This window comes from Temnothorax americanus, unplaced genomic scaffold, assembly GCF_048541705.1.
Source record: "Temnothorax americanus isolate GAGA-0224 unplaced genomic scaffold, ASM4854170v1 Scaffold143, whole genome shotgun sequence".
Taxonomy (NCBI): domain Eukaryota; kingdom Metazoa; phylum Arthropoda; class Insecta; order Hymenoptera; family Formicidae; genus Temnothorax; species Temnothorax americanus.
The window spans coordinates 144,364-158,377 of NW_027509279.1; the positions used below are offsets into that span (position 1 = coordinate 144,364).

General features: G+C 35.4%; 1 protein-coding gene, 1 long non-coding RNA gene and 1 pseudogene across 3 annotated transcripts in view; 2 read left to right on the plus strand and 1 right to left on the minus strand.

Moving 5' to 3' along the window:
- The first annotated feature begins 423 nt into the window (after positions 1-423).
- Positions 424-3,281, plus strand: LOC143894836 (uncharacterized; annotated as a pseudogene).
- Positions 3,282-3,461: 180 nt separating this feature from the next.
- Positions 3,462-5,931, minus strand: LOC143894826 (uncharacterized). Its single transcript, XM_077401464.1, has 2 exons — positions 3,973-5,931; positions 3,462-3,605 (listed from the first exon to the last, which is right to left on the minus strand). Exons 1-2 carry the CDS (start codon positions 5,718-5,720, stop codon positions 3,602-3,604), a joined length of 1,752 nt encoding a protein of 583 aa, XP_077257590.1. The 5' UTR covers positions 5,721-5,931; the 3' UTR covers positions 3,462-3,601.
- A 6,385-nt stretch (positions 5,932-12,316) lies between these two features.
- The window catches only part of LOC143894824 (uncharacterized), a 52,015-nt gene continuing 50,317 nt past the window's right edge, over positions 12,317-14,014 (plus strand). The window contains exon 1 of one of the 2 annotated variants that reach the window (XR_013256177.1): positions 12,317-12,441. This is a non-coding gene — a long non-coding RNA (uncharacterized LOC143894824). The remainder of the gene's footprint in view (positions 12,442-14,014) is intronic. The other variant, XR_013256178.1, reaches the window with a different exon arrangement.

Consider the following 14,014-nt stretch of genomic DNA (forward strand, 5'->3'; position numbering starts at 1 on the left):
ATATAAAACTGTACCCGATGCGCGACCAACGTCTCGACATTATTATCGAGATGCTGGAAAATAAGTTTTTCACGGAAATAGGAATTCCCGAAACTATATTGACCGACAATGGCAGTCAATTTCTCACTGAGCGATGGCGTAAATACGCGAGCGACAAAGGATTTATCGCGCGGAGAACCTCACCCTACAATCCCTAATCTAATCCTGTGGAGAGGGTGATGCGCGAAATAGGGCGAATAATTAGAACATACGCGAGCCACAGGTAACACGCGTGGAGCCGGATAATCGAGCGGGCGGAGATGGTTGTTAATTACACAACACACTCATCACACGGATACACCGTGCGAATTGAACGACGGGGATGAGACGGGGCACTTGGCGACAATAGATCCCGCGCTACTTCCTCTCGTGGACGAAGAACATATGCAAGAATGGGCGGAAAAGGTACAAGAGGCGCGGGAACGCCTGGCCAAAGCAGCGAGGAAGAGGAAAATCCAGGCCGATAAGCACGGTACGGCGGAATATAGCGCCGGTCAAGAGGTCTGGATCAAATTGCATCGACGCTCGGACGCGAGTCGCAAAGTAACTCGAAAAATACACTTAGTATTTGAAGGACCGTATCGAATACAACAAATAATACGCCCAAACGCATACCTCATACAGGATCTAGACGGCCAGTATACGTCCGCTTAGGGTTCCTATAAGGGAGTTGGGCAGATACCGTTGCCCGATTGTGATTGGCTCCGCCATTTTCTAGGCAACTTCCGGTAGTTCCGGCAACACCGGCACATGGCAATCTTGGCATAGCTATCATCGATGATCGATGCAATAACGTGATATATATATATATATATATATATATATATATATATATAAGTGCTGTGTTATTCACATACGAAGAAAACTGTTTATATTGAAGGTAAATATTGTGTAATTGTGTAATATATAATTAAAGTGAAAGTGATGGAATGCCCTGTATATAAAATATCTTGTGATTAATGTGGAAAATAGAAAATGCCGCATTATTGTGTAGCTTCTGGATGCTACAATTCATCCAAAAAGGCGCAGTAATGCATATCTTTCCACGAGATTTGCAACGTAAAGAAAAATGGATAGAAAATGCTGGTGGATCTTCAGGATTCAAATACTGCAGAATTCCAAACGAAAATTCATTTTTATGTGAGGTACGTTTTCTATTTATGAGGAGTTGATTTATTAGCGATTTATTATTGTCCATAAGCATGAGGATTCTGACGACGTACAACGTAATATATTTTATTTTTAATATACTGTTTCATTTTTTATAATTTCATTTCACGGTTGACATGTATGAGAAGGAACGTGTTGATGGCCGGAAAAAATTGAAATCATCTGCTGTTCCAACGATTTTTGGAAAATTGTCATTCAACAAAATAAAAAAAATGTTGCAGGTAAATAATATATCAATAATATTTGTTTTTAATTAATTTGTCACATTTAATAATATTAATAATTCATGGCTCATTTTTTTTTTACATCAGTATATCATATACGACAGAAATTTGTAAGTCATATTTGCATAGTTTACGTTGTTTGTTTTGCTAAATATTGGTATTTATATTTTAGCGTTTATACTTGATACTACATCAGCTACAGAAATCGTAGTAGGTTCTGAATTGACAGCTCAGGGGGATGAAGGATATGTTCCCAATATCGAAGCTGCTGCAGAAATTGAGATATTTAATCTGGTTCAGAGAAAGAAAGAATTTCTCTCCGATACTAAACTCACTAAAGAAATTGAGATATTTAATCCGGTTGAGAGAGAGGAAGAATTTCTCTCCGATACTAAACCCACTAAAGAAATTGAGATATCTAATCCGGTTCAGAGAGAGGAAGAATTTCTCTCCGATATTGAACCTACTAAAGAAATTGTGGTATCTCATCCAGTTCAAGTTCAAGGAGACGAAGATTTTGTATCGGAATCTGTTTCAGACAAACAACAAGCTCATAGATTTGGACAACTGTTTGAAAGAAGTGAACGAAGGAGAAGAATTATGAAGAAAAAGCATAAGCAAGCACAAATTATATTTAAGAAGAAACTAAAGAAACTAGAAGAGGAAGTACGTATTAATAATCTATACCCTAAAATACTTCAAAATTTGTTAAATAGCGATCAAATTAATTTACTATGCCGCAAATATAAGAAAATACCGAAATGGAGCGATAAGACGTTAGTGAAGGCATATCAATTAAAATTTGCTTGCGGTTATTCTGGCTACCGGGAGTTATTAAAGCACGGTTTTCCATTTTCATCGGTCAGGACATTACGGAAAAAGTTAGAAAATTGGAAGTTTCAGAGTGGAAAATCTGATGAAATCTTCGAATTTTTAAATATAAAAATTTTACAATTCCATAATGATATAGATAGAGATTGTTTAATCGTACTCGATAAAGTCAGCATAACTCCAAGTAAAATTTACGATCCTTCAACTAATACATATGTAGGTTATGTTACTTTACCAAATCATGACAGTACAGAAATTGCTACACATGGTTTAGTATTCATGCTCGTTGGCATTGCTAAACGATGGAAACAAGTCATCACGTATTTCTATACCGGAAAAGGTTCTGATGGAACAATATGTAAAGAGATAATTGTTGAAATAACTGAAAATACAAGTGCGATAGGATTGTATGTACATACAAGGCGTTGTTTCCGATATGGGCTCTTTAAATCAAGCCATGTGGCGAGCCTTTGGTATAAACGTTTCTAAACATTCTACAGTACAAAATAAGTGCGCGCATCCGGTTGATCCTAATAGACATCTTTTTTCTTTCATGACGTTTGTCATGCTTTAAAAAATTTTAAAGAAGGCATGTTAAATCATGTTACCATCACAATTCCTTTAAAATTCGTTGAAAAATATAATTTGCCCACGAACATTGCAAGTTTAAGACATTTTGAAGAAATACTACATGCACAATGTAATTTTGACTTGAAGCTTGCACCGAAGTTACGCAAAGAATATTTAGAAACTTCGAACCATTTCTTAAAAATGAGGGTACCAAATGCATACGGCGTTTTCAATCTAGACACAAGTTCTGCTCTAAAATGTTTAGTTCCTATATTTAAAAAACCTGAACTAAAAAAACAACAGCTTACTTAGTCGAGCAAGTTGCTAAATGGTTTCAAAAAGTAAGTTGTAGAAGCCTTGCCTAAGCAATCAATACACATAATGAAGAAAAATATATTGAAACAATTAATTTCCTATACGAGTTTTGTGAATTAATATCTTCATTGCAGTTGGGTAAAAAAGATGACTGAAAACTTTTTCAAAAAGGTATTATTGCATCAACTATATCTTATATTGATAGAGCAACTTATTTAAGGGGGCATATACCTTTCTCAGCCCAAAAAATAGGCATATTTCGTGATTTTTTTTTAACAATAAAAAGAAATGTTTGAAGGTAAGGGTTTTTTGTACAACAAAGTACATCTATTGTAGTTATAAAAAAAATTTTTATTTATTATTTTTAATAAACCATCCCCCCTCTTTCGCCTCTTGAAGTAAGTCCCGCACAAAATGTTTGAAATTGCGGTACCATGGATATCTCCGCAGGATCATCTGAAACAAAAAAAAGAGTTACAAAATATTAAAGTTTGATAATTTTTCTAGTCCTTGACCCATCCTTTTTTGAAAATTCAAATTTTCAATAAAATGGCAGACTGTCAAAATTTAGGTATCGTATTTCGACAAAAATTTCAATCTTTTTTGTTTAAAAAAATATATATAAAATCAAAAATTTTCAAAAAGCATGGGTCAAGGACTGGTAAATTTTATGAACTTTTATTTAAAAAAAAAATTAAATAGATCGGTTGATCCATTACCGAGATATTTATGGTACCGACTTGAAAAACATGGTTTCGAGAAAAACGCGTTTAAAGTTTCAGAACAAGTTTACACCATGATAAAACTGTTTCTCACGACTTACATGTAATCATCTATTCCGGGGCCATACAGGGAATCCTCCAGGGCAAGGTGCTCATCATTTTGATGGTTTTTTTCAAGGCGGCGCTTTACTCGGGCCTCCCGTGTTGCATGCTGCTCTCGGACGTCTGCTTGATCGCAGCGGCGAGTGTCACTCAACGCAGCAAATTGTACTGCGTTTCGTCCAACTGCTATTCCCATTGTACTCATTACTTTCAAAAGAGCTAAGGTTCCTTCATTAAATAAACAAACAGCGAGAAAAGTCGCAATTTCGACAACTCGAGCGCTACTGTTTGTATTTTTCGGAGCTATCCTCCAGATCAAGTTATTATAACTTTCGTTCGTGTTTTGAGTATATCCGCCAAGGCAACGTTTCAATAACGACTCATTTGAAAGATCTTCGTATATAGGGCGAATTGCATTTAAAACGTCGTCAGGTAAGGTATTGTAGCTTTGCTCGTACTTGTCCAAAGATCCGTTCGCTTTTGCTAGTTGCCACTCACACCATGAATCCGAGCCTTCAGGACAAAGATGATGTTGCGGTTTTATTGTCGTCGAACTATAATGATAAAAAGTAGCCCACACAGCATTCCGCATTCCTTCTACCGAGTCGAAATTGCGCCGAATAGCAAGACCATAATACACGGAGAGTTTGTCTATCATCTTCGCAGTTAATTTATTCTTTCCGCCAATACCTTTGTGATCTTTCTTACATTTCCGGAGTCGAGCGCCCATGCGTTTCTGTACGTGTCCGATGCACTCTTTTTTTTGTATTTCTTTATCTCCGTATGGTTTAGATTCAACGATACCCTTATACGTTTTTGAATCGCCATCTCCAATGTACCGCGTATACTTTACTCCGTACTGTTCTTCTGATCTATGGAACATTTCTTTGATGGAATCTACTTCCATTTTTCCGGCGGAGCCTTCAAGATTCGCTTGGCAATTGCTTTCATGCTCGATTTTCCACTCATTATACTCTTCGGTGTTTTTCTTTTTTTCCCAAACTTCGCATTGTTTACAGTAAGAAGATTTTACATTGACATCGACAACTTTCTTCGAATGTGCACCGATGAGACTGCATACGCCATACAAAGAAGAAAATCCGCGTTTTTGCCAAGTCCCGTCTCCAGAAACACATAAATCCGTAACATTTTCGACTTCTTGCTCCAAACTCATCCTCAGCTGCTCTTCTTGTACCGCGTCCTTCATGCTCATTTCCGCAACGGCCTTGGATGCAATATGAATGTTTTTTTGGATTTCATCGTGCGATTTTTGAGCAACAGGAGGAGGTAAATCCATCAATCCACAAAATTTTTTCTCACCTGATGCTCCATGTCCTAAACAACGTATAGCAAAACTAAATCGACGGTTTATTTCGTACGATAAACCGATTTTTGGACAAGAAGAAATGTCAGTTGGCCTGCACTCGTCACAAAGTATCAAAATTTTAAAACCAAGGCCTCGAGAACTTTCTGTTTGAAATTTCACGTCGCCTCCGCACGTTTTACATTTCACAACCTGTGAAATTTCGTTGAAAACTGATTTGAAATTTAAAATTCTGTAATTCAAACTGTCATTCTCCGGCACGAGCATACTATTCTCCGATTTCAATTTGTTCGCAGCTGTAGTGGTCGTCTCGATTTCACTTTCTAATGCCCATCTATTGGGCGGCTTCGGACGTTTTGGTATCGCATCCTTGCGAAATTTATTGCTTCGGTGCAATTCCCGAGAACTTTTTGATCTCTTCATTGTAACATGTGCGTACAACAGAACTGACACCAAGCAACTGAATACGTGGACTAAAGATTATTCTAGAAAAAATTTAAAGTGCCATCTATTAAAAGACTTATGTACCTACTACCCAGAAACGAACTTCTATTTAAATTACAATGGAGGGTCAGCTACCAGCGGGGGGTACAAGAGTCGAACGCTGTTACCTGCGCGTTGCTCCGAAACGGCCTAACAGACGCTCGGACGGCGCTCAGTACAAAGTGCTGTAACTTCTTCAATTTTTCGAATTTCTTTAAATGGCTTTGGATTTACATTCCTGAAATGTTGTTCTTTCGAAATATGGAATAAAAAAAAATCGATTTTTTGAAGCCGAGAAAGGTATATGCCCCCTTAATTAATGAACGAGAATATAAATTTGTTTTTGGTGGTAGATTCACCCAAGATTGTATCGAAAACTTGTTTTCGACACTTCGAATAAAACATTCGACTTTAAATGCTCTCCAATTTAAAAACGATTTAAAATTAGTAACAACATCACAATACATGGCTAAGATAACGAGCAGTAATTACGATGAAGATGATCGTGAGTTCTTGCCAGATTTCTTTGACGTTATTCAAAATCCGCACAAAATTACTTTTTTTAAAAAAAGGTAAAAAAAGGCGCCAAGTACACGTATAGTAGTGTATATGTTGTTACCTAAAAAAAAAAGAAAGTGGTAGTATTATACCTCGAAAAAACCTAAGTAACAAGTTTTAGATCTTTATATCTCGAAAAATCTCGAAAAAATCTAAGCAGTAGTATCTTTATTTCCGAAAAATTATAACCCAAGTGATACACGTCACAAAATTATGTTACCTTATCAAAAAGAAGAGTCGCGCTTTAAGTGATCTATTACAATTACAAAAAAGAAATGATATCTCTTTAAATTAGAGCGCCAATTACAGAGAGAACATGTATATTGCCTCAAAAAATAATTGTTGCACTACTTTGAAAAATCTTTACATTGTGTCAATTAGAAAAGAATGTATAATAACAATTTTATAAGATTAAAAAATTTTATTTAAATTTTTAACAAGGGAATACAAGATATTTAAATACACTAGACACTACAGACGCGCGCGCTTCGCGCGCGCTATTTAGCTTTAACGTTATGCTATTACTATTACACTATTAATCCGCCTTGATACACACAACTGTCAAAATATACAATGACAGCTGCAAATGAAGTAAGCGCAGCAAGAGAATCAATCGGCATCGCGGAAAAGTGACAACAATACCTACGACATGTCCTTTTTAGAAGAGGAAGAGTCACTATAATTACCTATCTCCGATCCGCTGATATTTCGCGTGGCGTTCGATCCTTGCGTGACGCGACCGAAATTCAGAATTAAGCGATTTCATATTTATAATAATAATGAGAGATCACATTAATAATAATATTAACCTCGCGACACGACGCGGGACGATTAACCTCGCGACACGACGCGAGCTGTCACATCACGACACACACGACGCACTACACGCACGAAACTCGCCACACTACTCCGCGATGACAGTCCCTCACGGGATGAAGCAAGCTCGCGGCGCGGCAATCAATCGAGATAGCCAATCGGCATCGCGGAAAAGAGGCTTCAATTTTGCGATACAAACGAAATTCACTCAGGTAACACGCCTTTTTTAAAAGCGGAAAGTTATTTACATGTGTATTTTTTAATGGCCACAAAGAATTACAGAGGTAACAGTACAAAATAAAAATATTTTATTAAAATACATAAATTTTTCTTGTAAAAAAACTTGGCGCTGCTAGACCTCAAAATTTTAAATAAATAAATAAACTTATTCTATACTAAATATAAGCCGCATTATCCGCCGTCCGCGTAGTCACGCACACCCATATCACTCACTCCCACATCCACGCTGATAATCATTTAATATTACTCCCATTGCATTCTTCTCTGAATTATTTTTATTTATTGTTGTCCTTATTTATTTAAAAGGTCTAGCAGCGCCAAGTTTTTTTACAAGAAAAATTTATGTATTTTAATAAAATATTTTTATTTTGTACTGTTACCTCTGTAATTCTTTGTGGCCATTAAAAAATACACATGTAAATAACTTTGTATTTAAATATCTTGTATTCCCTTGTTAAATTTAAATAAAATTTTTTAATCTTATAAAATTGTTATTATACATTCTTTTCTAATTGACACAATGTAAAGATTTTTCAAAGTAGTGCAACAATTATTTTTTGAGGCAATATACATGTTCTCTCTGTAATTGGCGCTCTAATTTAAAGAGATATCATTTCTTTTTTGTAATTGTAATAGATCACTTGAAGCGCGACTCTTCTTTTTGATAAGGTAACATAATTTTGTAACGTGTATCACTTGGGTTATAATTTTTCGGAAATAAAGATACTACTGCTTAGATTTTTTCGAGATTTTTCGAGATATAAAGATCTAAAACTTGTTACTTAGGTTTTTTTGAGGTATAATACTACCACTTTCTTTTTTTTTTTAGGTAACAACATATACACTACTATACGTGTACTTGGCGCCTTTTTTTTACCTTTTTTTAAAAAAGGTAATTTTGTGCGGATATCACGCCTTTTTGTAGTATATTACGCATTGTATAAACAGTATGTACAGGATAAAGCTATTTGGAGGTATAATACTACCACTTTGTTTTTTTCGAGGTAACAACATAACAGGGTAACAACATAATACATATACACTATTATGCGTGTACTTGGCGCTCTTTTTTACCTTTTTTTTAAAAGGTAATTTTGTACGGATCAACAGCTACGTCTAAAAATAAAATAATGTATCAATATGATATTATGGCTACGATCAACGTGACACTACAATCGCCTTTAAGCATTCCTCTTCTCTTTTCTTTCAATAAAGAAAGAAGGAGAAGAAGAACGCTCCAGAGCATTTGTATCACGTTGACCGTAGCCTATATATCAAGATATATATAAAATATCAACAACCTGTTCACCGTTCTCTGGATAGAATTGTAACACTGCTCTTGCGCTTCTTGACAGACATGCATACAACGTTGATAAGAAACGATATAAACGTTTTGTAGGATTGTGCAAAGTTTTGCTTGCATAGCACAACCACAAGCGCAGAAATACTGACAGCCCCATCAAACGTACCAGCTTTAAATGGCAATACTTGACCTATATCTAAAAATAAAATAATGTATTAATATGATATTATGGCTACGGTCAACGTGACACTACAAATGCTTCGAAGCATTCCTCTTCTCTTTTCTTTCAATGAAGAAAGAAGGAGAAGAAGAACGCTCCAGAGCATTTGTATCACGTTGACCGTAGCCTATATATCAAGATATATATATATATCTTTCAGCAACGTGCACAACTTCATTTGAGGTTATAATTGGGTACAACATTCATCGCACGATACTTTTATAATTGCAAATCGGAAACGTACCTCGAGTTCAGCTCTTCTGCGATCAACGAAGTCGAGATCGAACGTGTCAGTCGTCACTTTCTGCCAAGCGTAGAGAACCTTCTTTTCCGGCAGCGATAGTAACACGATGGGTGCGTTCAGCCGATACTCCGCTAGCCTAGCAATCGTGAGCAGTCGCTCGTTTCCTCTCCTTTTAATCCATTGGGTCAAAGGAGAGGAAACGAGCGAAAACGAGCGACTGCTCACGATTGCTAGGCTAGCGGAGTATCGGCTAAACGCACCCAATGTAGGGATATGAAATCTTTAGATAAGCACGAAGCAATTCAATTCAGTATATCGCCGGCACGATTACGGTGTTACTGCTGTTTCGCGTACGCGCGTATGCGCGCGTTGTCGCACCTTACCTCGCGACACGTAATAAAGAGTCACACGGTCGGTCTCGCTCCGCGCGTACTACCGTGTCTCTCGATCGATCGAGATAGGTTAACTGATCAGATGATGAACTGACTGACAGGATAGCGCTCTAAACGAACGCACTGTCTGAACTGCACTGCACTGCGATACTAACGCCGCTAGCCGCCAGTGTCGAAAAAGTGAAAGTGACGTTCTCTGTTTGTTACATGTATGTTATAAAGAAGAGCGGTCGACGTAGACGACGTATCTTAAAAATAAATTTTCGCATTTGGACTTTGCGTCGTAATATCTCCGCTCGTAGGGCACGTAGCGGAATATTATGAGAGAAACCCCCTTCCCTAATTGGACCCCAAGCTATCGATCAAGCCTACTTAGAACCTGATCCGTTCACTCGTTATCGAGATCTCAACATCTCGGGTACTCGCAACCCGTCGCGTCGCGTAAAAGAGTCACGGTCGGTCTCGCTCCGCGTGTACTTGGCGCGAGACACTACCGTGTCTCTTGATTTGCCAAAAAAGAACACTGAAAAAATAGTTGAAAATAATTGGCCTGTTCCTAATTCAATACAGGATATACAATTGAGTCGAGTCGATTTAAATATACTACATAATATTGCCGGATATATCATTACAAGTATTGCAAAGTGTCAACAGTTGTGTGAACTATGTTTGGAAAGTACGGGTAACTTTCAAATAAAACCAACTTATTACAACCACTTAACGTCTTTAAAAGCCTTTAAACAAGATACATTGTTCTTTGTAAACAAAAGAACGTTTTATTTCTTTGTTGATATGGAAAAAATATTTAGATCATACGGATACGATAAGTCAGTTTTTGGAAGTTATACTAACTTGCGACCATTTTTTACTAACAAATTTAAGGAAATACCATACACAATACCCGAATGTCATGATTTACAGAATAAAATTATAGTTCGATATGCAACGTTTAGATTAAAGATACATTCTAAAAACTTTCGCATGAATAAAAAGTCGGAATTCGCGAGTAAAACAATGGCAATGCACTATCGCGTTAAGTAACAATAATATTTATATGTAATGTATTTTTTTCTTTGGTTTTTAATTCTTTATTTCATGTTTCTGTTTTTCAAAAGTATTATGTACGCATGCGTATCTGTTTTTAAAAAAGTATTATGTACAATTAGTTGTACAATATATTATTTAACTCGTTTAAGATGTAAAATATAAATAGATAAATATATTACTGTTGAAAAATGTATCAATCTATACTTCGTAACTTTATTTATTTCTTCCTTTATATTTATTATAACTTTTACTAAACATTTACTTTCATTACAGATAACGCAATCACGTATGAAAGTGCCTCCTGTGGTTTGAGGTTTCCTTTCAAACGTTGAATTGGATAATGGATATGTGTGGATATATATAATGTACATACATACAATGGCTATATATATTATGTATATAAATTTATTGCACTTAAGTATATGATGAATATATGTGTATATTACCACTAAATAAGTATATCATTACAATGCAAGGTGAGTAATTCATAAATACATATATGTAAATATCGAATTTGTTACATAAACTCGTAAAATATTATATAATTGTATATTAAAATTATATAAGTAACTACCCCGATAGGAAAAGATTTTATATGACGAAATCTGGATAAAATTGGGAATGATGCAATTGGCAACAATAGTAGTAGAAATTTAGACCGTTGTGCAAATATTAATAAATATTTACACAATTTATTTCTAAATAGTATTTCAGCAAAAAAGCAGCGTTATGAGTAATCATCTTAGCGCAATAATTGTAAAATTCCTCTCGATTAAATGATGCAATTATTGTACAATATTTGCGTAACTTTCCTATCGGAGTATAAATTGATTTTCATACAACATAATTATACGTATACTTCAGAAAGAAAGTTTCTTGTATTAAAATAAAATACATATTTATCTCAAGTTTACTATAAAAATTTTTATTTTCCTTCTTCCCTCGTTGTTAAAAGTATAATTTTGGTTTGCTAATAACTTTTATTTTTGCTGTTAACTGTAATAAATATGTTAAATTTATGATAGCTTCAATATTTTTACTGTCATTTTAGGTTAAGAGTTTATAACTTCATCAATTTTTCATTTATTCTTCCATTTTTATCTTCTATTTCATATATATATTCTTCTATATATTAATATACATATTACGTTTGCTACAATAAAGTTATAATAGCCTTTTTATACGTTGCATTTCATATAGTAGTTACGATACAGAATTTAAAATTTGCCGTTCTTTATACGCTGAGGATCAGAAAATGGCGAATTCCGCTACATTTGCCCAACTCCCTTATAGGAACCCTACGTCCGCTGGAACGGAATGATCCCGGTGGCCGCTCTCAGGTTTCTCTCTGGCTTTAGCATCCTCTTAAGGAGGCTCTTACCCGACTGCTCTAATCAATGTAGCAACCGAAAAATTATCATTAATAATTGGTTATAAAATTATCGGAAAATTAAATAAAAAAATAAATAATAATTTTTACATAGTGTAAAAGTAAGTTATATGTTCTATTAATGTAAATATTAAAATTTATACGATAAGTCAGATGACTACGTCAGTGCGCTAAAGAGCAGAATAATAACAACGTCGTCTGCTGCAGCAGTCTGCAGCTAAGTGAGGTGTAGCCGTGTAGCGTTGTAGCGATTGACGCGACGAAGAAATGGAGCTAAAAGAAAGATATAACGTGAGAATGCTGAGAGGGAAAATAAAAGGAAAATTCTCGAAAATAAAGGTTGTCAGAATAATTATGCCGCTACCATACAGCGCAGAGAAAAGACATGTGCAAGTGAGGTTAGAAACTTCGCGCGATTTTGACACTCGGAAGATCATTCGCCTAACCTGTCGTACGTCATATTAAAACTACAATATCTTTTATAACTCATCGTCAACACCAAGTTTTCTTCTTATCATTAGAAAGATTATTATTTTAACTACCAATTCCTTAGTTTTTTGTTTACCTGGCTCGCAAACTTGCCAAGAAAACACATCACTTCCGGTAAAAATTTTAGTGTTTACCATATGCCCTGTGTTAAAAATGCGAATTTCAATACTGATATTTTTAAAATTTTTATCGTCAACCTATGCTAAAGTTTTGGGCATCGGTTCGTTGTGGTTCACTTTACAACATAATTTAATTTCATAAAGATCTGTCGTTTTATGATCGAGGTAAGAGCCTCCTTAAGCAGGAGTGGATCTCGTTTTGCTTGGAAAGTACAATGCTATCCAGAACTATCCACGCGAAGCAAAGTCCACTCCACCTTACCCTATTCCTGCTTACAAGGCGAAACCACAGATTAATAGACAGATAGCCAATGGCCCCTCAAAAATCGAGACCAGCACTTCCGTGCCTTGATTACCAACACACTTTGCCCCTTACCGACAGACTTTGCCCCTAGGTTTGAGTCCGGGCTAAATCACATTACAGACTTTGCCCCTGGTGCAAATCCGGACTAAATTTGCAGTGATGCCAGATTTCAGCGCAGTGATGTCAGATGCTCGATGCTCGATGCTCATCGATCAGCCGCGAGCCGGCGAGAATCGTGCTAGGCTTCTTTGCTCGGCGCTCGCGCTCGCGCGCGCGCATATATATATGTATATGAAACCGAGACCGAGGATTAATGAACAATACTATTGTTATTATATAATAATAAAAAAACTTATTTTGTAATTTGAAAATAATTTCTTATTTTTTTATGAGCAAATCATTAACTTAATTTCCTAAAGTTCTTAGAAAATATGCAAATAATTTTCCTAGTTTATATGCATTACATAACAACTTATTTGCCTAAAAAAATAAAAATGCAAAAAGAGTTAGAAAAAACCAGGACTCGAACTTGAGACCTTCAGCATTCTAGCCGATCGTCTTACTCGCTCGTTCACGTTTACTATTAGAAAATAAACTTACGATAATTTACTCCGCGTAAACGAGTGATATATCGTAAAAGTTACTGCAGAAGTAACGCTCGCGTAAACGTAGTAAATGTTTTGTAAAATACATATAGTAAAATTAAAGGACAATTTTTTGCAATCACAGTTCTATGTATTTCACTTTTACGAATAGATTACGTACATATTGTTGCTCAACGGAAACCGCGAGAAGGTGGTGGTTTCTTTCGTCATGAGATAATGTAAAAAATTTGTTTTTTTAATATTGCAATAACTTTAATATGTATAAATTAAAAAATATATAAGTAAATAAAGCTCGTATGTCTTAGATAAAACAAAAGCCAATAACCGAACAACAGGATTCTAAATATTATAGTTTAATATTCCGTCAAAATAACTGGGACGTTTCGTGCTTTACAGAGACTTTTTCAAGCAATCAAATAAATCCCTCTAATTAACTGTAATCTATCTAGTCTATCTATCTATCTATCTATATATATAAAATAGAATGTCTGTATGTATGTATGTATG

Excerpts from the sequence above, each read along its gene's own strand:
- LOC143894826 (XM_077401464.1), bottom strand. The coding sequence starts at position 5,720 with ATGAAGAGATCAAAAAGTTCTCGGGAATTGCACCGAAGCAATAAATTT.